The sequence below is a fragment of the Gouania willdenowi genome, chromosome 7 (assembly GCF_900634775.1).
Source record: "Gouania willdenowi chromosome 7, fGouWil2.1, whole genome shotgun sequence".
NCBI classification, from domain to species: Eukaryota; Metazoa; Chordata; class Actinopteri; order Blenniiformes; family Gobiesocidae; genus Gouania; species Gouania willdenowi.
Genome location: NC_041050.1, coordinates 30,908,488 through 30,932,736, shown reverse-complemented (window position 1 = coordinate 30,932,736; position 24,249 = coordinate 30,908,488). Strand labels below are relative to the sequence as shown.

At 38.0% G+C, this 24,249-nt stretch overlaps 1 protein-coding gene across 3 annotated transcripts in view; it reads right to left on the bottom strand.

The window, feature by feature from the left end:
• Positions 1-24,249, bottom strand: part of cpne5a (copine Va) — a 126,654-nt gene that overhangs the window by 96,270 nt on the left and 6,135 nt on the right. For all 3 annotated transcript variants that reach the window (XM_028452977.1, XM_028452974.1, XM_028452976.1), the window contains exons 2-3: positions 12,350-12,390; positions 11,423-11,469 (exon numbers count right to left, since the gene is read on the bottom strand). In XM_028452977.1, the coding sequence (XP_028308778.1) occupies positions 11,423-11,469; positions 12,350-12,390 (88 nt within the window). The remainder of the gene's footprint in view (positions 1-11,422; positions 11,470-12,349; positions 12,391-24,249) is intronic.

Sequence of the window (24,249 nt, the reverse complement as noted above, 5' to 3'; positions counted from 1 at the left end):
GATTTTTATCTGATGGACTGACCTACATTAGCCAGCTGATAAAGCCTGTGCGCGTCGGGTGCTTTCTGACCTATAAATTCTTTAATTCATTTATGTATTCTGTGGCGACGCAGAGAGCCTCAGTCCTCCAAGATAATCCAGGTTGTATAAAATACTAATATTGTCCACCTTATGATGTAGGCTGAGCTGTATGAACGCAGCATCAAAACCACAAACAAGGTCTGTACCTTAATAAAGTGAAAATGATCACCGTCTGTTTTCTCCGATTATTTCATATTGTATAATCTCACTAATTTAAGCATTAAAAGTCATCAATTCCTGCATTCCTTCCTTCCTGCTTTTTCCTGTAGCAACAGTGTTGTTTTTGGTTTGAATTATGGATTTTTATTCTTCACATTCTTAATGAATTATTCATCTATTGTGACGTAAGTCTGCACCGTTTCTCTGTGATTGGTCAGACGCTGCAATCGCCTCCCCTTACACTGGAGCACACACGTAGCCAGGCTAAAATCTCCTGTCTAAGTGAACATGTTCATGTCCAGCTTCGTAGGACAGCTGCTCTCTGACAGAGAATGTTTGGCTCGGTGAAGCCCGCTAACAGAGCTGTAGTACAGGCCCAAAAAGTATTCAACGTTTACTAAATTTAAATAGCCTATGCCGTGTAACAGCAAATTACAATATAGTAGATATGTTATTATCCTCTGTAAAGTTTGAAAAATCTTTCATAAAGAATTAAAAAAAACAAATCAGAGATACCTTTATTATGCATTAAAAAATCCTTGAAAAATCTCAACCAAGGCTTACAGAACAGTAAATAAGGAATGTTTACACAAGAATAAATGAGTGACAGTTGACGCTGCTCTCAGCTTTATTCTGTTTCTGATAAATAAAATTTGTCAGATTTTGTCAGTCAGCTGGTCGGAATTGTTTACTCTCCATGCATTTAAAAATTACATTTTTTAAATGCACCAGAGTGAAAAAAATGCTAATTTGCATCTGTTGCCATTTGGCAGGTCACAAAACAAACATTATTCACAAGGCTTAAAGTACATAAATACAATACAGTCAGTCAATCAACAATACAAAGAGCATGAAGATAAGAATTACAGTTAAAGTGCTTAAGTTAAGGTGTATATTGCCTAATTCCTAATGCTAATTTATTTCCGAATTAAAGTTAATTCCAAATTAGGTGGCTGGTTTATTCCATTTTTAATTCCAAATGAAATAATTCCTCTTTCTTGTAAACAGTTAACAACACTTAAAGCCGCTTTAAGTTATTTACGGTTGTTTTACGGCGATGACGCATTTGGTGATGACATAATCCAACATGGCCGCCCGGACTAGAGCCGACAAAATAATAATAATAAGGTTCCTTAAAGGGCCCATGTTACGTTAAATCAACTTTTCTGTGCTTTAATTATCATAAAAGTTCTATATGGGCTTCATACACATGCCCAAAAGTGTTTTTTTATTGATTCCCTCAATAGTTAGTTAGAAGGTGATTTGCTCCTTTCTTACTGCAGGGTGAGCCCAAACACCTCGCTCCAATTTGATGACACGTTCCCACTTTGATGACAAATTTGATGCGGCACTGAGCTGGAGAAGCCGCGCCTCCAGGAAGCTCTCTGCCATGATTGACATGTAAACAGACACGCCCACAAAGGTGAGCATTTCAGGGTCCGTCGCGCAGTGCTATGTATGTATTTTCTACAGTCTACGTATGTACCGTCAAAGGCCCCGCCCCCACACTCTGTCTCGTGTTTATAAAGCAGCATGAGCTGCTATGGAGTGGGTGGGAGGAGGGCGGGCCGTCCTCTGGCCCTACGTCACTGTGCGGGGAGGAGGAAGTCAGTGTCCCGTCTATAGACACACGCCCACTCATGAATATGAATAAGTAGGTCGCAAATCAACCTGTTTATGTAGAGTTGCTCAATAAGTGACTTTTCAGAGGCTAAAACTCTGGAAAATAGGTGGGTTTGGGAAAATAAACCTCAAATACTATGTTTTTGAGGTTCTGAAAACAAATGGCGATGGGTGAAAAATAGCATGATATGGGACCTTTAAAAGACATGGATCTATTGAAAAGAGTGGATAAACGGAGGCATAAATGTGCAGAAATTAACACGAACACATGGACTTATTACACACACACGGAGATCAGCAAACAGAGCTGGTTTCACCGGACGGGTGAGATGGAGGAAATGCGTCCCCATACTGCTGCACAGGATGCAATATCACCACGTTTCATTGTAACAGTTCTTAGAGCTCCTATCTTTACCAGGGAGCCACTATTTATTCCTGGTTATTGTTTTCCAGAGTTTTACTGCAGCTTTATTTGCTGGTGATTAATTCTTATCTCTCTTCCGCTCCGTGAACTAAAGTGTTATTGTTGAACTGCTGCTTCAAAACTACAATCAAAATAAAGGTGAAAACAGTTCTCATGTGTGGTGTTCTGTGATACACCCGACAATAAAAGGTTTGTTGTGTGTTCCTCCCGATAGACGTTCGCCCACTGTCCAATCAGAGCCTTCCCAACCCCCAGACCTAAAGCGGAATTACCTAAACCGAAAAAAAAAAACAGTTTTCCATATAAACCTCAATTTGGGAATTACTATTTCCATGTAAACACGAAGCAAAACACTTCAATTCCGAATGATTTAATTCTAAATAACTAATTCCGAATTAAAAAACATCATGTGACCGTGGCCGATGAGTATGAGTTTTTTGGAAAGTCTACAAAGTAATGAAAAAAAAACACTCACAATTCTCATATACAAAATTAACAAATGCAATATATGTAATCGTACGTCTATGCCAAGGGTCTGCAACCTGTGGCTCTGAGCCTAATATGGCTCTTTGACTCTAATGCAATGGCTCCCTATAGCTTTAAAAAAAAAAAACTATAATAATAATAAACAAATAATGATGTTTTTACAGAAGCTATCAATGATTAATGACAAATAAAATCAAGATATACCAATTTGTTAACCTAAAAAAAAATCACGTTGTGTAATGACTCAGCACCTTCCTACTTCACTTCCTGCAACATCTACAGACCATCAACTTTCCTGCACCTGTGGCTAACCTTAAGTTTTAAATCCCTGCTAAGATAATTAAACCAACAAAAACACTATTATGGAAGAAAATAGATATTTTATTTGTGTGGGAACAGATTCATTTAACCACCAATGTGCCGGTTAAATATGCATGTTTTATGTGTGGCAAGAAATGAGCAATTAGCATGTGTTGACCACATGATCATGTGTTATCAAGTTCAGGTTACTTTTTGTAGCCTTTCAAATACATTAACTTTAAAAAAAAATATTCTTTATATAACATTGTGTTCATGTAAACCCAGATGCATAAGAATTTGAAGATGCAAGATACTGTTTTATTTCTTGATGCCAATTTTATTTTATTTTAAACTGTTTTTAAGTTGCCATTTACATGATCATTATAAATCAAACATTATTCTATTTATTTTGAACTGTATAGAATTTAATACACTGTATTGTCTTCATTGAGAAGGTATTTTTTCGGCTCCAGGAGGACTTTAATCCAGGTGAGATGAGGTTAAATGTTTCCTTGTAAAGTAAAGGTTGCAGACTCCTGGTCTATGCAAACATGTAGAAAAGCCGGGCAGAGAGCAGAGGCTAGTTGTGAGAACTAACCTTGGGCCTCCCACAGCTCCTTAGTTTTCAAATCCCTCTTTGAACATCTATTGAGGTTTTATAATGTGGGAAGGTCTTCCTGCTGGCCATTTTTTTTATTTTGTCTCTTTTAGTCTCTCTTGCTCTTTGTTCTGTTTGCCTCTTGTACAACGTTCTTGTCAACCAAAACAGATGAATCCGTGTATCATTCGTTCATTCGTTTTTCATTATGTAACAAAAACATGAAAAACAAAAAAAACACTCATTATTTAATATTTGTTTCCAAAACTTGTTTTTCAAATTCAAGCTCTTTTGCTTCGGTACAGAAAAACGAAAAACGGAAAACGAACACCTTTATTCCTTTTTATCCATTACCGATTTGCCAAAGTACGTGACTCGGAAGTGAAGCATTACACATTCCGCGATATCTTTAGCTTTGCAGCACTTAGGAGTCTCTAAATCCTCTGAAATGTCCATGAGGAAGTTCTGTGCCCAACACCAGCTAAAGTGAAAAGAACACGTTTTGGATGCGCAGTTTAGAAGCAGCAATCTTGTCATGCCAAACTGTCGTTAGCATAGCCATTAGCGTCAGTTGAGAGTACACTTCCGGGTGACGTACTTTGGCCAATCGGTAATGGAGAAAATGGATAACGGTGTTTGTTTTCCGTTTTCTGCACGGAAGCAAAAGAGCTTGAATTTGAAAAACAAGGCGTTTTCCATTTTTTCATTTTGGTTTTGGAAACAAATATCAAATAATGAGTGTTTTTTTTTTGCTATTCATGTTTTTTGTTACATAATGAAAAACAAATGAACGAATGATGCATGGATTCAGATGCTTTAATGGATTTCATCACATGTACATTAAATTAGTTTCAACACTAGAATGGCTGTAAAGAGCAACGTTAGATTTTTTATGATGGGGCAAATAATGTCAGAGCTACGATAATTTAAACATGTTCTCCGTGACATGTTCATGGTTGGTGAACATCATGGACATTACCATGAATTTTTAAAACCCCCGACTGCACCGTACAGAAAGTGAAAAGTGGACATGTCCGGGTTAAACCGGACATATGGTCACGCCTAGATAGATAGTCAGACCATTATAAATAAATTGCACACCAGAAAGGAGAGGGCACGCTTCCTTTAAATGGTCCGATGCCTCCCCTAATGCAAAAGAATGGTGAATTTGGATTGTGTGTAATATGTGACAGCTGCAGACTAAAGGTTGGATGAAGCGTGATAAAAAGTGTGTGTCAGCTTATGAAGGTTTAACTACAGTGTGTGGCACGACCTTCTCTAATGCTCGTCGATTCAAAAAAGGAAAGGAAACCTTCACCAAGGGAGAAGAGGTTTGTTCCAGTAACAGGAGCTGATTGTGGTACCAAAGTGGTGCTTTGTTCACAGGCCGAGCTAAACAAAGGAGGAAGTGCCCATGCTGGGAAAATTACAACTATTTGAAGATATGGTAGACCTCCCTAGTTGCCAACATGTGAGATACAAAGTGCTGCGATTTACCGTCGAATGGAGGATACGTGCACAAGCACAACAGTTTTTCACTGTACGGTCTAAAAACTGCCTCTTGATAACAAAAGATTAATGTCAGACATTTTTATTGGAGGGGGGAGCAAACCTCGAAAGCTGAGTGAAAATGGCAGACAGAGGAAAAGCTGTCATGCACCAGGAGTAATTACCAAAGAGGGAGCCTGAGATTAAAACTCTAACGCCATGCAGTACCACAACAGCTATAGCTGCAGCCACATTTGTCACAAGGACTGCAGTGTGTGGAGACCTGACAGACACACCCCGTCTGAACCAAACCGCACAACAACACCAACATTAGTTTTCATCCGTATGTGTCAATGGGGAATAGAAACAACAAACAGCTGATGGGGAGTTGGTCCAACAGAGGAGAAATGAGATCACAGATGGTTCGTAGCTCAGTGAAAGATGCTTCCCAGGAGAACAAAAACACTTGACAGAGTCGAAAAAAAAATATATGCTTAGCATTATCAACACTGCACGGCTTTACTGAGAAAGCTGTCATCAGCACTTCAAACACACGGCCATTTCTTTCTTTCAGCTCAGGGTTATGTGAGCTGGAGGTGAAGCAGTGAAAACAGAGGTGACTGTGTTGTATGTGGGTGATCATTCCTGAAGGCTGCACTTGATGTGCATCATCATTTGCATGCTAATTATTGAAACTAATGTGCGCGCAGAGAGAACAATATTGCTCCGTTGCTCTGCCTGTCCCGAGGCTCGCTTTTCTTTTTCATAACGCTGGCTGGTCGAGAAAATTATGAGAAACTCGTCGAAAATATTAGCAGTGGTTCAAGGAGTTAAGATTAAACATATACGGTCAGAAAAGCCTCCACATTAGTAAAGCTATAGAAGCACTCATAAGCACATTAAAGCTACAACCATATGTTTAATGTGTGCCATGTAATCATTGTTGGGAGCTACTCTGAATTTTAATATCTCTGTATTTTCATGGATTCAAAACTTATTGTTGAATTTCACAGTGGCAAACTAATCAGCAGGCTTCTGGATAATGTTTAATATATGTATTTGTTTTGTTTTTTTTTGTATAAAAAGAGAGACAGAACTAATTTTGTCGAATAATTGAGGCGGTGCATGTGTCTGTTTTGGATTACTGTGATGTTATGTGCAGACACGGCTCAGCCGGCTCTCATAATCTCCAGTTCTAGTTTGTATTACCAATTACAGATCGCTCATCTCGTCACAAAAGAATGGGTGTGCATTACCAAATGTAAGGAGATTACTGCTTTCTGCTCCTTTACTAAGTCCATTAAGTCTCAATGTATTGAGTAACAGACCCACTCGTAAAAATCACAGAACCCCAAAAATTTACATGAAAATTATTCTCAACAACATAAACTGTCTCAATGGAACAGTTGCGTAAATGATCAGAGGTGGGTAGTATCGAGTTACATTGACTTGAGTACGTTTTTAGATGAATTGTACTTGTCAGAGTAGTTTTAATGGAACATGCTTTTAACTTGAGCATTTTTGTGAAGAAGAAAAGCGACTTTTAATCAGTTACATTCTCGTCGCTACTTTTATTTTCATCTATCTGTCACTGCTCTCACGGCCAATTTATTTTGGTTTGTCAGGGACACTTCTGCCTTCTACGCAGTCACATAACGCTGTTTACGTCACTGGCAGTGGTCACGTCGAACTCCATTTCAACAGCCCAACAGAGAAACCCAACAAAATCTCAGCAGCCTGACACACGCACAGAAATAAAGTGGCTAATTTACGTGAATTATGGTGGATGGCGTACGACTGGCCTCACATTCAATCTATGTTCACCTTCAAGGCTACAAAAAAGAACAGCTATCATGAGACATCATCTGTGTCAGCCCAGAAATGTCAACATTTCAGCCGACTTCACTCCACTTTAAACTGGAGAAAACAACTGCACATAATTCTAATATTAGACCTGTTATAACGGCATAAGTAACTGTCAAAATATGCTTCATTTTGGGAATATGCTGTAGTCTCACACACAGACACAAACTACGGTTGTATAAAAATTGCTCCTAAAAAGCAACACAGTGAGTGGAGACTGGGTATTCCTGTTGTTCTCTCTAACCTCTGCCAGCTGAGCCCACTGTGCTGTTTCAAGAGTGTCTGAATTTGCCATAATTACCTCCGTCAAGAGCGAAGAAGCGAAGAGCGTTAAGGTTATGTTTTACCCTCCGTTTATCTGTCAGTCCATCATTCTGTCAGTTAGCAAGATAACTTGAAAAGTTATAAACGGATTTGGATGAAATTTTCAGGAAAATTGATGAATGGGACAAGGAACAGGTGATATATATAATGATTGGGATATACGTATAATATATATATATATATATATATATATATATATATATATATATATATATATATATATACGTATATCCCAATCCATTTCCCATCCACACTGTGGAACGTGTGTTGATGTCATGGTTTCTCTCAGAGTCAACAGCTCAATGTTGACAGGTAGTGATGGTAATCCTGAGTTTACCATGCTACTGTGACTGTAGCATGTTAGCTGAGCTTGAGCTGCTTTTCTAGTTTATGTTATCTTATTAAGATGAATTGTATTATTGTGTTAGTTAAAGTAGTTAAGGTGATATTACTGGCCAATATCTGAATCTGCGCATTCCTCGTTCTTTATTTCATCTATTTGCTGTTTATGTTTCAATTAAAAAATGACTAATTTTAAGTTACTCAGTACTTGGGTAGTTTTTTTTTTAATTGAATACTTACAGTAACTATTTGGAAAAACTACCTTTTGCTTTTACTTGAGCCATGTTAATCGAAATTAACGGTGCTCATACTTCAGTACAAATTTTGGCTACCCACCTCAGTCTATTATAACGACACATTCCTCACATTCCATTTGCAAATATTTAGGTTTAAGATCGTTTGCGAAAATATCCGACTTTGAGGTAAAATTATATGTGTAGCTGAATTTGAATATGTCATCTGTGCTCATGTATTATTCACTCTGCTGAAAGTATTTGGTATATTTAAGTCACTTAAAAACTCTCAGAGAACCACACGACATCTTGGCACAAGTAGGTTTTGGAGGACACACGCACACACGCACACTATCTTTACTTTCAAGTGGCAGCTGTCCTTCTCTGGATGTTTCCCCCATTTTGTGAATGGTTTCTTCTGATCACCCACTGTCTCTGTTCTTTTTGCCAAAGTCCTGTTGAATTCTCTTTTATGTTGGTCACTTGGCAGCTGTTCTCTCACTGCCAGAACACAGTATGTTTATCTTTTGAAAGTTGAGGATTAATGACCGCTGCCAAAAAGTTGAGTATTTTTAATTTGTTGAATTCAATTTAAAAAAAATAATGCCTAATCTTTTTCTCAGAGATCCTTTCAAGTGTTTTCACATGTAAATGAATCTATACTCACCCTCCACTTCAATATTCTGTCTAAAAACAGATAATAGTGCCAAAACATTCACTCTCTATCAGGTCGGAGAGTTTCTTGCTCCCCTGTGAATGTGTCGTTTCACATCAGTGTCCTCTGTGGACTCAGCGAGCATTGAATGATTTAATCAAACGTGGCTAAAGTGTGAAAGAAGCTCAACATTTTTCAAAGCATGAAAAGCACATTGCTGCTCATGATATATGAAGGCTACTATATGTATAATATAGGATAAAAAAAAAAGCAATATAAACGTTCATATTCATTTATCATTATTATTATATTTATCAAATTAAATTAATTAATTAATTAAATTAAGATCTTATGTGCTCTGAAAAAGGAACAAAGAAATCTGTCATCTGTAGCAGCTGTAAATCTGGAAAAGCTGTGACCATTTTTTTTTTTTTTTTTTAACCAATCACGTTCTCGACCCCTCTCGTGCACGAGCTCACACTGAAAGCGTGTCACCGCTGACAGAGTTAAAACAGAGTTTTTAGTCACATATTTTAACATATAACGATGAAGTTTAGCGTTTACTTAATGCTGAATGAGACATGAGACAACAAAGCTTCTACACAATACAAGCGATGAGTTGTGGCACTCGTGCATGTGAGTGAGACGGAGCACAGGGGGGAGAATCTAGGACCATTTGGTAAGATTGTTTGTGAGAAATCGCAGGATTCTAGAAAAAGAGTTCTTTTGGGAAAATAGTGAGCACCTGCAAATATTCTGGAGTTTCATTGAATTTATGAATTTGAAGGGACTATCCACAACTGAATTATTTTGTAATTTACACAGTAAAAAATGCTTTCCCTTGCATTTTTACTTTCCTCTGCGGGCCGATTTGAATGCCCTAAATTTAATTAATTAAATCAAATCTTTATTTATCGTCTTATATATGTTTTACATAAATAAAAAAAAAAAAAAATAAATAAATAAATAAATAAATAAATGACTGGGGAGCAATTGGGGGTTAAGGGACTTGCTCAACATCCCACAGTGATGGCCTGGGTGAGATATTCAAACCGATGACCCTCCTTACAACCCCGTTTCCTTAACCACTAGGCCAACTCTCCCACAAGGGCCGAATTTGGCCCCTGTACCTTGAGTTTGCCACATGTGCTTCAGGACAACAGTACAACATTAAGAAAAAGCAAATAAAATTGTTGTGGAAAAAATTAAGTGGTGAAAGATAATTTGACATTTTAAACTAGAGTGTGCCCTGTAATTATAGCCTCACACAGGTGTATTTGACCCTGCAATCAGTCAGTCGGCTTTTTCAAAGGGTGGAAAAAAAGTCACAGGCTGCATGGTGGACACTAGTCATACTCACTCTCTCGTAAAATGGTCCTGGGACCACCTTTAAGCTAAAAATCAAACATTCCCTTTTCAAAACAAAAGCATCTCTTCTCGTCTTCCATTCGTTTTTTAACACTTTTGTAAATAGGGCTCTTGTTTTGAAGTTAACAGGAACTTTTGTCAGAAGCACAATGGTAGGCAGGTCTCCGAAAATCTCTAAAATGTCGGCAGGAATGTGTTTTCAGTGAGATTTATAGATCAAATGAGCACATGTTGATATTCTACTTGGTCACTTTCTCAACGGAGATATTTAGCCTCAGTGTGCTTCAGATTTTTGCCGTTGCAGGTTCAAAATGCATCTTGGGAAACTTCGAAGTATACTTCAGTGGGAACGGTCGACATCCTAAACATCCAAACCATACAAATAGTATATCGTAGACAGTATATACTCATTGAGTGTGTGATGTATGGTACGTTAGTATGTGATTTTGAACACAGACGTTGTTTGGTGCTGTAGTGTGCATCACACTCATCATAAACTAGAACAGGGGTCTGCAACCTTGACTCTCAAAGGAGCCATTTTGCCTCATTTCGCCTGGATTAATGTCCGAAAAAAAATACATTCTCAATGAAGACAAGTGTATGAAACTCTATACAGTTAAAATAATATCTAATAAGTGTATGAATTAATGGATTTGAAGGGCTACAAAAAATAGCTTGAATGTGATAACACGTCACATTTTTATTTTCTTGCATCATATCAAGCATTCTTATTAAGGAGGTGCAGGAAAGTTGATGGTCTGTAGATGTTTCAGGAGGTGAAGTAGGAAGGTGGCAGAATTATTGCACAATGTGATTTATTGTTTTATCAGAGTTTTATTTGAAGTTAATGGTGTTAATCATCAACACCCTCTTTAGGAAATAACAATTCAATATTTTAATATTTTTTAAAGCTACAGGGAGCCATTGCAAAAGAGTCAAAGAGGTTGCAGACCCCTGAACTAGAAACACCCAAAAAGGCCTAGTGCGAACTTGAAATGTTAATTGTATACTTTGTCCGATACTAAAAATGTCCTCAATGAGATTGTTAATATTGTACTATATTGTGATAATTTTCATTTACACGTCTATATATTTTTTTCATTTTTTAACAAATGTTTTACTTATTACATAACTCACTTTTGGTTGTTTGCAACAGTATTTTTTTTCTAATTATGTCTAATTCTCTACTTCATTTTATAATTCATCATAAAAAACTAAAAATTTCATGTTTTGTATTTTTCTTTACTGTACTAAAAATGAACCAACATTTTTGTTCTATCTTGTTCTTTTGTTATTTAATATTTACAGTTTTCTTTAGTAATATTTTGCTATTAACCCAGACCTGGGAGTCATGTTTCATTCCCATGATGCAAGTGGATAAACGACAATAAGAGGAGACTGAGTTATAAAAAAAGAGTGTGAGATTATAGGAAGATATAATTCATTTAAAATGATTGACATTGACTGCGATCTCTTACCTCTCTCCACTGTTTGGACTCCACTCCCTGTGTGTATAACACAACCACTGAGAGGTGAGACGGTGATAGTGGGGGGAGGGGGTGGCAGCGAGAACGAGAAAAAACAGACACACAGAGACAGTCACTAAACAATCTCCATTAAGGAAAAAATTACAATAAAAGCTAATTCAGATGATTTTTGTGTTGGTTTTTCTTCTCTGCCATTCACCATTAATCATCATTTCCTGACAGTATAATGAAGTGTCAAGCTTAATGATTATAGATATGACGTCGGCAAACAAATAAGAAAGATGTGAGAAAAGACAAATGAGAAAAAGGAAAGCGCCTGAAATATGATTTAATCAAAACACAATTTTGTAACGCTGGGATTCTCCGGATTCCTTTTTGATTTTGCAACTTCAATTTGAGCCGAGACACGCAAACGTTACGTGACCTGTCATATCTTAAGGTTCATCTGAAGGCAAGTAAACACAGAGTGGGTGATGTTGTCACAGTGAATCGTTGGGAATAGCGTTTCAATGGTGCACGTTTAAAATTTTACTGTACTGTGTAAGATGTTTTCTACATTTTCCATCCTGGTGGGGGAATCAATAAAAAAAAAAAAAAAAAACCCTTTATGGCATTCCCCCACATGCTTAATGCAAAGATAGCAATTTGTATTCATAGACCGGAGTTCACTACCTGCATTCATTAAGGTACTTTCGGTCTCGCAGAGAAAATGTTGTTACATTAATGTGCAAATGCCATGCTTTAATTGAAGGAACACTTAATAAATAGCAGTAATAGAGTAAACTGAACCAAAGTTAGGCTCAGCAAAAAAACTAAAAGTAATATTTTGTGATGAGCATAAGATTTGTAAGCTCTAATCCATGCAGAAAGGAAAAAAGGTTTGTGAAATGAAAAATTCATCATAAGAATGGGACTTACATGGGTCAGATTTGGAGAAAGTGTCTCTGTCCAGCAGATTCCTGCAAAATGGCAAAACAATGACATTAAAATCTTAAGACCAAAATGAGGTTGTATAATAATAATAATAATAATAACAGTAGTAGCTTTTAAAAAAGCTTTTTCTCTTCCTGCATTTGTAAATGCTTTCAGCATGTGCATGTTTGTTAGACAGATAATAGATATGTATTCACTCCCACATGTATCATCACCTGCATCAAAATGTGATCATTCAAGGGCAAAAAAAGGCACGAGATGTACTCACGAGCTGTCAAAAAAAACACACTGGTATTCAATAACCAAAGACATTGTTACTTTAAAAATAGAAAATAAAATCTATCACTAGGGCAGCTTGAATTTAAGGTAAAATACAGACAGACAGGTAGTTATACCTGTCTATACCTGTCCAGACTGTAAAAGTCAATGTAATACAGAACTATTCAGCAAAACAGCAAATCCAGTAGTTAATTAAAACAATCTGATGCATAATCTAAATACCAAAAGAATGAAATAAGATTTAGATTCCCAAATAAAAAAAGGATTAGGGGGAAGAACAATAAATAAAAAATATATGTGTATTTGGTGAAGGCTGTACGTTTAAGCAGGAGGAGAAATGTTTGATTTAACCACTGGACAAGGCTGTGCAATTATTCGGGAGTCTGAAATGTAATAATATTTGCAGTTCAGTAGTTAAAGATATAACCATCAGAAACAAGCTTGCATCAATTTAATTGATTACTCAAATTTGTAGATAAAACACATTTTATTTTGCAAATTCGAGTTTTAAAAAAAATAAATAATAATATTACTTTTTTTTTTTCTCACCACAGTTTTTTCGGACTTTTTCGCGTTCCATCCTTGTGGGTTACCATAGCGCGATGTGAGCCAGCCCCCTCTTTGTTTACATTAGTTTACCCTTTGAGTAGTTTATATGTGTGCCACAGGCATGTTTAATGTTTTATTCACACTATGCTGAGATGCTAAGGGAAGAGTTTAGTATTTTTTTAATTGTAATGTTATATGTTGTAAAACATGTAGTTATCTGATTTCTTAATCAGAAAATTGAAGCTACTGTGAAGTAGCTGTTTCATTTTTGCTTAAACCTGGGTTAAAGCTTGAAATTGTTGAATGACAGAGCCTCATTTACTTTTAATTTTGGGATTGTTCTATGCATTTTAACTCTTGAGGACCATCAAGAAACTCAAATTTTTCTATAAAAAAAATCAGAGATTTTTTTTTAGGCAAAATCACCCAGCCCTAATACAACTCAATGCACACTGTCAGGCCTGGGGAGCCCATTCCTGTGTTCAAGAAATCTTTGGATACACCCTCAAGATTTTTTCAGTCAATCACAGTGTCATACACACCCATATTCACCTCAAACGTCAATACACACACTCCAATTAACCTCTCATAGAGCTGGAACACAATAAATCCTTATCGTTTTAATAACCAACTGATTAATTGGGTAACATTTAGTTTTTCATTTGCAATTTTTTTTTTTTTTCATGTCATTAGTTGACTACTGAATATATTTGCAGTCTGGCAAATGAACCAAACTATACACCATTAAAGTAGTTGTGCATGAGGGAGAGGTTAGTGGGTCCTTTCCTGTTCCCGTTAAAAGACTGCTAGTGGAAAAGACAACATTAAAAAGTTGTAATTCCAGCAAGCTCATTTTGTATTCTTTTTTTTAAAATAATATGTTAAGGTTTTGTTCAATCAGACGACTTTTTTTCAGGAAATTTGATCTCCTGACGTGTTTTGACTGACAAAGATCAAATTACCTGAAAAAAATTTGTCTGAACAAACAAAACCTGAACATTTTATTCAAAAAGTTGAGATACATTTGTAGACTTGTTATTCTACAATCCACCAACATTTTTCTAACCAGCACTTGGTTAGAATGTAGTGGTTTTAGCTCTAAAGGAGTGACCACTTTGACCATTTTTAGTAGCAAAACTAGCACTAAGTATGGCGTTCGCAATCCTGTTGTTATACTAACTGAAATGGTCTTTCCATCCTGAGAGTAGGAGACTCGAAACATTGTTTTATTTTGAAAGAGAAAGGAAAAAAATAAGACCTCTTTAGCAGTTGGAATCCTGTAAAACTCTGACCAATCCCTGCCAGTCGGTCTGAATGAAAAGGACCAATCAGATGCCTTAATGTCTTGTCATGCCCACGCCCCCCCCCTTCATCATTCCCGGAAATATTGAGCACATATGAGGCATCTGAGGGGTCTGAAAAGTGATGCAGGGGTTACCGTCTTTCTGTTGGACAGTTCATTGGTTGTTTTTCGGGAAAATTTGTTTTATTATATCATATCTGCGTTCAAGAATAATGAGGGAGTGGCTTTGTAAAGAAACATGTGACACTACAATCACACTGCAGGTCTTAATGCATAATTCAGCTTTTTTTTGTTTGGTCATTCATATTACATATTAATCAATGAATGAATTAATCAATCATCTTCAATCAGTTTGGAGTATGAACGGAATGTGACTTTGAAGTGACACGCATGCGTAGAAGAGGCCCTAAGGTGATACGTGACCCCACAGGCATTTACGGAGGTAAATATGGAGACGTCCAGTTTAGGACTGTGTCACAATGAGAAAGTTTATTTCCAACAGAAGTCAGTACTACATAACTCTAATGAGAGTGAAAAAGAAGAGAGCCAGGTTTATCGCTTTAGCTGTTTGCAGCGTGATGGCTGCTACATTACAGCACAATGTTTAGATGCAGAGTCAGAGTCAACAATGGTGGGATAGGGACTGGGACTCAGAATGATGACGTAGGAGTTGGATAGAAAGCGGCTCGGCTGTCCAGACTGTGGTCAAATTGCAAAAAATCGGAAACTTATCGGAATACATAAAATTGAGCTGGGTCGGATTAAAAAAAAAATTTAAAAAAAAAAAAATCAGAATTGGGCTGTTCAGAATGTCTTTAACAAATCGAATACAGGTCATATATGGGTAAAAAAAATTGGATATAGGTCGCAATTTGCCTGCAGTGTGAACGTAGCCAAAGAGGGGAGGAAAGGGGCTGGAGCTGAGAGGAGGCTGGCTAAATCAAGCTAGCTTTCCAACATTGCCGATACCTACCTTAACATTAGAAATGAGAACCACAGAGTAGTCTATAATGCTAGTGCTAGCTTTAAAGGGCCCATGTTAAGCTGAATCAACTTTTCTGTGCTTTAAACATCATAAAGTGCTATTAGGGCTTCATACACATGCCAAAGTGTCTTTTTCATTGATTCCCTCAATAGTTAGTTAGAGGGTGATTTGCTCCTTTCTTACTGCAGGGGGAGTAAAACACCTCGCTCCAATTTGATGACACGTTCCCACTTTGATGACAAATTTGACGAGGCACTGAGCTGGAGAAGACGCGTCTCCAGGAAGCTCTCTGCTGTGATTGACATGTAAGCAGACACGCCCACAAAGGTGAGCATTTCAGCGTCCTTCGTGCAGTGCTATGTATGTATTTTCTACAGTCTATGTATGTATCGGGGAATGCCCCGCCCCCACACTCTGTCTCGTGTTTATAAAGCAGCATGAGCTCGGCTACGGAGTGGGTGGGAGGAGGGCGGGCCGTCCTCTGGCCCTACATCACCGTGCGGGGAAGAGGAAGTCAGTGACCTGTCTATAGACACGCCCACTGATGAATATGCATAAGTAGGCCACAAATCAGCCTGTTTGTGTAGAGTTGCTCAGAAAGTGACTTTTCAGAGGCTAAAACTCTGGAAAAAGGGCAAATTTGGAAAAATAAACCTCAAATGCTATGTTTTTGAGGTTCTTAGAACAAATGAAGATAAGATAAGATGAAGAAAAATAGCATGATATGGGACCTTTAAGGTGCATTTGAAACATGCATTATTAAAACATGTACATCATAAGACTGCTTTGACACACTCAATATCCTCAACACTTGAATGCTTGCAGGTCTTCATCAGCCAATGCTGATTCCAACAACCGTACACTCTGATTGGCTTCACGACACAGTGATGATGAGAGGCTCAATCAGTATTCATACACGCTGACTTATTGTGGGATTTAGCAAGGCTAAATTTATTTCTCACTTTAGGTAAAGGCAAAGTTTTATAAAACCCTAGGAGATAGATATCAGAAATAATTTCCACCATCTTCCTTGCGGTATAAATGGTGTGATTAGCATAATGCACAAGCCTGTGTATAAGCCTCTATACCCATCTCTGAATAATAGCAGTGTCAATAAATATTCGCTGAATAATCCTGGTCCCTTTAGGGGACAGATGGATTCCAATGCATATAGATGAGAACTCAGGAGTGGAACATCATTTCTGTACAGGGAGCTCCACATTCCTGGACATCAAATCTCTTGTCAGATGAGAGACAACAGATGCAGCCTCATTTGATATTAGCCTTGGGCTGACCTGACAACAGTTGGAAAATTGTCAGTGTAATTATCATTGGCGATAACAAAGCCATCCATGACTAACTGCCTCTTTGTATCCACCTGTTTTTGTCTGGCATCCATTACCCCATTACTGCACAACAATTAGCTTGTCCATCACCTGATCTCTCACTCAGAGCAGACTGAGCCGAAGGGGGGAAAAAACAACATCCTCTTCAACTTTTAGCACTGTGTTTCTGTCAAAAACACAGCCCTTCATTTATGATGCTCTGCTTTGATTTATTGCCACAGAACAATTTTTTGTTCCAGTGGGAAACAATTAGTTTACAGACTTTTTCACCATTATAAATTAATCCACATTCTTAATGTGCATTTGGCCACATAACAAACGGGTGCCGCAGGATGGGCATTAACATCTCGGATAATCCGTCTGCTTTAACCCAAGTGACGCCGTCTTTTCTGAAAGTTGGCTCGTTCTCAGTGCAAACCTCTGTGGGATTAGAGGAGATCGTTATCCCGAAAGCTGATGGGAAAAAAAAGTTTGTTGATGAAGTTCATTAAAAGTAGGACAAAAGTAATTACATAGCCTATATTTTTCAGAATGCTACTCAGTAGTGCTCAGTGTGACTGGTGTGAAACAGATTGTCAGACTCTTCTCAACCCTCTCGGTCTCAGCACCTTCATTAAAGCTTGGAGAACAGTAACCTCCTTACAGATGGATGTTTAACGCTTTTACTTTTAACTTAACTTTCAGTTGTAAATTAAAGTAACAGATCATACTTTAATGAATAAGGTATTTAAAAAAAAATGGCTGATTACTATCACATTTTTTTTGATCTATTCTAGAGTATATTAATGCCATTGTTGAGTTACACCTCATGATTAAAGAATATCAGTAGGCAGAAGGGAAATTAACAGATTAAAAGTACTCAGATTACTCGAATTGAGTTGCATTTATGGGTAGTTGTACTTTCTTGAGTATATTTCTAAATCAATAATTTTACTTGTATTTAAGTACTGTATGTTTTAAAAGAAGTAAAGTAATTTGTTACATTTACAACCAACCAATACTATGTACATTTTTATTTTCTTTGTTTTAAAAGCATTAACAAATATTGTGAAACTACAAAAAATGAAATGACCAGACAATAATCAAATGCATTACACGATTGCAAAAAAAACACCATTGAATGCCGGTTTTTTTCTCAGTTTTAGAGTTCATAAATTTGGCTATACTTAGAGCTTGAGAATGTTTTTATTTTGCATTGAAGTCATTGGTGTTATTTGATTTATATATATATATATATATATATATATATATATATATATTATACAGATGCCTATGTGGAAAATAAATTAAGTTCCAATTGTACAAGATCTTGTCTATTCCTTTTTAAGTTTATACATGAGATGTTTACTGTGCCAGGGAACCGTGGCAAGATTTATTACCAAAAATAAATGTGGGAGGTGAAAGTAGCTAGTAACTTTTACTTTGAGAACCATTTAATTGAGCTACTTTTTACTTTTATGTATGATGTACTTGAACTTGAGTGTAATTTCAATCAAGTAACAGTACTACTTGAGTAGGATATATCTCTCTTTGTCAGTTTGCCCCATAAATAATTGGTCATCTGTGGGGTCCCTCCTACTTATGACTCACAGAATGTGGTCCCTTTCCATAATACCTTCTCTGCACTATTTAAGGAGTGATAGCAGAGGGTTTTCCTGCTTTTCTGTGCTTACAGTCTGCTATGATACCGCATTCTTATCTGGGTTTTGTCTTTGGGGATTTATTTTTCTCCAGCTTTAATTGTTCTTTCTACCTTGGTTAAAATATATCAATTGACAGTTTCAGCTCTCACCTCATTCTTCAACAACAAAATCCCTCTAGCTGAATAAATTAGCAATAAAAAAGCCTAAAATTGACTTCATAAAGTTTCTGACTACAGTCCAAGTAGGAAATAGGTTTGACCTCTAAAGCACGTCTGGCTACTGAAGTCTTAATTTGACAGAAACTATTGGGAACATGTGCTTCCTTTCAGAATCCCTGGATATATTTCAACACCTCAATGGTGCATGAACCTGATCATTAAGCCAAAAGATGTAGGATGTACTTCCTGCTGGTTTCATGGCCAGTAGGTACTTAATTCTGCTCCACTTTCTTAGTGTTGTTGAAATAACAATCAGCTCTGTGTAGAAAACGCATCCAACTCAGTGGAAAGTGCTTTTGAAATGATTGTTCACTGACAATCCACTGAATTGTTTGTTCTTTAAAGCCAGACGAGTAACACAAAGATGAAAGTCAATCCTGTGTTCCCTGTATTACATTAAAAACAATAGAGATGGTTGAGGAGAAAATGAAAGACATGTCTATATTTTATAAGTCTACTTTATGACTGCACTTTTATAGATTCCCTCTGGCCCCTTCTTCTATGACCATGATCCGATGGTCTTTCATCGCATGCATCACAAGGTCAACACCTCCACCTGTTGTCTCACACAACCTTAAGCTGCTCTTTAAAGGTCAAATGGTCAGAGAAACAAAGAGGCAAAGAATAGCAGAGGTTATCCACCTCTCATATAAGAGGAAAGTCTTATTATCCAGAGGGAATGAGGGGATTTTAAATGATTCAGCTCTGACTGTACTACCGTACATAACAGCAGCTGTGGGTGATGACAGCTGACAATGAATAGTGAAATTGCTTTATTGTAGGTCTTACGAAATTCTCTCCTCCGATTACATGCAACACACAATCAAAGCCCTTTATTAGTGACAGAGACATCTGCTAACTCTCCCAGAGATGACACCACATGTCTGCTCTTTCTGTTTAATTACTCAATCTCAACCTGCAGATCTGTCCAGGTCCAGAACCTTCAGCAGAGCACACCCCCTTATGCAACCATCTCGTAAGCAGTGACAGAATCTGTCATAACGCTGCTCCTCTGCCCGGGATAATAAATGGCAATGTGATCAGATTCCTTGTTTTGGCTCGGCTTTTGGCGTTTAAAGGGCAAAAAGCCCTTTTTTAATTGCACTCAGTGAGAGCTCAGGTTTGCACAGAATTAGATGATTTTATGCGAGGTGCTGCAGAAATGCACACACTGATATTATATGGATGTTACAACCCTTCACACTTTTACTCTGCTGTGAATCCACATCTATCTGCCTTCATCTCTCTGTTTCCTCTAAAATAAACCTGAGTAGCAAATATCAAAGCAGGCATTCACCGCTCGTGTACTTCACAGGATGTGAACATGAAAATAACTCAAATTAAACACTGCGAAATAAATCAGGCGCTGTAATACTTTTGAGGCTCGTGCATTAGAAAAGATGGCATTTGATGATTAAATTGCGATGGGAATAATGCAATGCAGAGTGGAATCAGTCACAAAAAGGGAGGAGAACTCTGGGTCAGCCTCAACAGTTTTCATGATATCACGGTAATTTATGTTAGTAGGAGTTTAAGTAGCGCCGGTCGTGCTGTGGAGTGCAGAAATAAGGAAAAAAAGGCTCTAATTGGTGTTGGATTCATGTTTAGCCTCAATAGGTGGAGGCAGCACCCTGCAGGTAGTCAGTGTTAGAACATAATGAGCATAAACTGACAAACAGTAACTAGCACAAGAATATTCACACACGGCACTAATTGCCTATAGGCTGAAAATAAACCACAGTGGTTCTCAAAGAATGCTTCAATTATCAGACTTCCTGTTATTTTTCACCAAAGTTGAAGAAGGAGGTGATTTTCTGTTACACTGATCTGATGTGTTCACTTTAAAGCTGATAAGTCTGAGAAGTCAAAATTGCCCTCTTTTTACCAGGACTAATTGTGTAAATCACAAAGCGTCTGCAATCCTTATCTCTGCTAAGTGTTTCTTTTCCACAGCAACAGAAATTAATCATAAAAGTAGAAAGAACAGTAGCACGTTTGCTCTATCACCCCTTCAGTGCCAAAGCAAATGGGTTTTTTAATGCTTTGTTTGTTTAATGCGTGGAATAATCTATTTGTGCCGCCAGCTTTAATGAATTTTCCTGATTTTTCAAAGATTAAAAAACAGTGGAGCTGCACAGGGGATTTTAATCTTTTGCAAGAATCTACTAATGTAGATGTAGTAACCCTTTTTGATATATGCAAATACTTTTCATTATAACAGGCTTTATGAATGTAAATCTTACAGACGGTGCTACAAATAATCTTTTACACCTGCTTTAGAGCACCTGGCATGACAAATCCATCCTGAAGATGAGATTTATCCAAAGAAAAACATTTTAGTACCTGAACTGTGATTGATTTATTGTTTTTGGACTACGGAGAAGAAGGAAAACCAGAATAACTGAATAGCTCCAAGGGAAAAGAGAGTGTAGACTTTAGTGTATGACCTTTTAGGTACAGGACAATCAAGGTTATGCCATGTGGCTCCAAATAATTTTCAGCATAAAATTAAATTCCTTCTGGTAATTCAATCCAAACCATAACAATGCAACCAAGATGATGCTACTTTTGAAGCATTGCCCACTTTTTAGTTATGTACAACTTCCCGTTTATGACTTTATTCCTCCCAAAGCAGCAAATCACTTTACAGTTTTACAACCCAGGCAAATACTTTAATAAAGCAGGAACTAAAAGAAGAAAATTTCATTAGAAACCTGGTGAGATGCAACAAGATTTACACAAAAAAGAATAGAAAAAAGTCTAGGTGTGTGTTATTGGCTTGGGCAATGCCCTGCGAAGCCAGGGTCTGCGGCTTTGCTGCCTTGGGGCTGCGCGCGCCACATGCCGGTCTGGCTGTGGGCCCTTGGTGGGGGCCTGACTTCAGCAATAACTAAAGCTCATCGCGCAGGCGCTCTGTGAGGCTCAGCCCGTGCGCCTGGGGGCCAGCGGGATGACTTGCAGCATCCCCTTGGTGCCCTAGGCGGCTGGGGATACACTTGTTGTCCTTGGGCTGCTGCCGGTGCTGCTTCCATTCCGGGTCCTTCTGACCTGGGGTCCGGTCCCTGCTGGCTCTGGACCCGCCGGCAGGTGCCCGCTAGCTGCCCGTTCGGCGCGGCTCTGGCTGTCTGCTGGATGTGGGCCTTGGCTCCTCTGCTAGGGTCTTGGGCTGGGGGCTCTCTGGGCTTTCCCCTCGGGGGTTGGGTGCGGGGGTGTGGGTGGCAGTGACGGATGTTGGGGGGCAGTGGCTGCCTCTTGGCTTGGGATCTTGGGGGCGTCTGGGGGGCTGCTCAGTCATGGGGGGGTGGCCTGGGGCTCCTTGGCCCCCGCTCTTTCTGCTGGCCTGGCTGCATCTTCAGGCTCGGGGCAGCACCTGGATTTGCAGAAGCGGTTCTTGTGCATACATTGGTCTACGATGCACTGGCATACCTTGGGCTGTGGGATAAAACTTGTACTGAGCTTAACCTTAGACACGTTGATCCCAAATACCTGTTTTATGTATTACCGCTCACTCCTTCCCTCTGTTCACAGCCGACACAACCAGTATACCTAAGTTTCACACTTGTCACCAGACTGGCTTGATTACACAACACAAGAAGCACAGTATGCACAACTACAACTACAACTTCACATCTCACTCTCACTTTAAAATAATCAACTCTTCCCCACCTTTTCCATTTCCTACCTTGAATCTCTCCTCCCTGTTCCCTTCCCCCTCACCTAGGTGATGGTCACAATTATGCAATAAAATGTAATTTATTTATTTAATTGCAATAACGAAACATGCATTGCTGTCTTAAAAAGATTGCACTTCTTTAACTTTTCCCTGCAGAATCTTTGAGGTTCAGAAAAAGTCTAAATAACCTTTGTTTATGGTATAACATGTTCAACGTGGTGGGTTTAAGAGCAGCTCACTCTGATGTTTCTATATAAGTGACAACTTAGAAACAAGCCGTTTGTTCAGCCCTTCAGCTGAGGACTGTCAGTCAGTGAAAAACCTTCATATGCGCCAATCGCACTGAGCGACTTGTCACACTTTGTACACAATACATCTACAACAGAGTCTTACATTTCCCAGACAGGATATAATGTTAGGGCACCACCCCAACACCCCTGACACACAGACATACTGACTACCAAGGTTTTCTTTAAAAAATAACCTCAGAAGCATGCAGCTTCATACGTCGGCTGTGCCACCAGGGACTGCCTTGAACTCCTGTTGCTACACCACACTCCTGTTTTGTCCTGTCATTTCAATCAACACTTTCACACAACAGCATTGTGTGTTGTAAACCTCTGGTACAAAGCCTCGACGCTGGGATCTCTTGCTGCTCTCATGCATCCCAAATGAGAGTATATTTAATAACACTTACACCACCGCGAGCCAAGTGTCTGAGATCCAAACTCATTTTCACAGTGTCAGGGGTTCATGCATAATCATCCGCTTCATTGACCTGTGAGACTCGCTCGGCGCAATCTTTACCCACAAAAATAGTTTGGAAAAAAATAAATCTGCTCCCATTTTTTGAGAGTCTCTGGCTCGATCCCTAAAAAGTGATGTCACACATCATTTGCAGACATGAGCAAGTCTGTGAGATAAGAGCTTCAAGTTTGCCTTAGGTTAGACCGAACCCAGAACACAATATGAAAAGAAAAGGCACTGAAAAACACAGCTAATTCAATTTTCCTTTGCTCTGAGAGAGGTTTGTTTGCGCCAGTGTTGGGATCAATTACAATTGTAATCGCGTAATTGATAATTAATTACAATTATGGCATAATTATAATGATAATTTTTTTAATCTGTTGTTTTTGTATTTATAATTTGATTGTAATTGAGTTTAGATAATTGACTTTGTAATTGTAATTGCCAAAAACTCTAAAAAATGTAAATTATAATTGAACACAAAACTGGGGAACCATGTTACAGTTCTATGTACAGTTCTACACGTACAGTATGTAGTTAACAATAATTAAAATGTGTTTCATATCAAGCTTTCCCACATTTTGCCATTTAAAAAAAATTAAATCTTGGGGTATACTGACTCAAAAAATATTAAAACCTATATTTTAATTTATTAGGAAACCTAACAAGGAAACCAATAGAAAGAAATTAATTTATAGATATTTGTTTTTAAGAGGAAGAGGAAGGTTCACTTTTATTAAGTTATTTATTTCAGGCTCAGTAATCGTAATTGAACTTTAATAATTGAGATCACAATAGTAATTGACTTTCGGAGGATAAAAAATAATTGTATTTTAATTGTAACTGACAAAATGCTGGTAAATGTAATCGGAATGGAATTGTAATTGAACATGGGTAACGGAAAACGTAATTGTAACTGAAAAATGTAATTGACCCCAACCATGAATGCGTATTTAATGTTTTTACAGAATGCATGCACTACTAATATGCAATGCAACCCAACCAACGTGCCTGTGAAAAACAAAAGGGGAAAAGCAGGTCGTTTAGCAGCAGCTCCAAAAGCTATTATCACCAGCAACAACAACCTCGTCAGAGTTTTATAAACTGTTATAATAATGCATTCAAATCAACAATCACTTGAG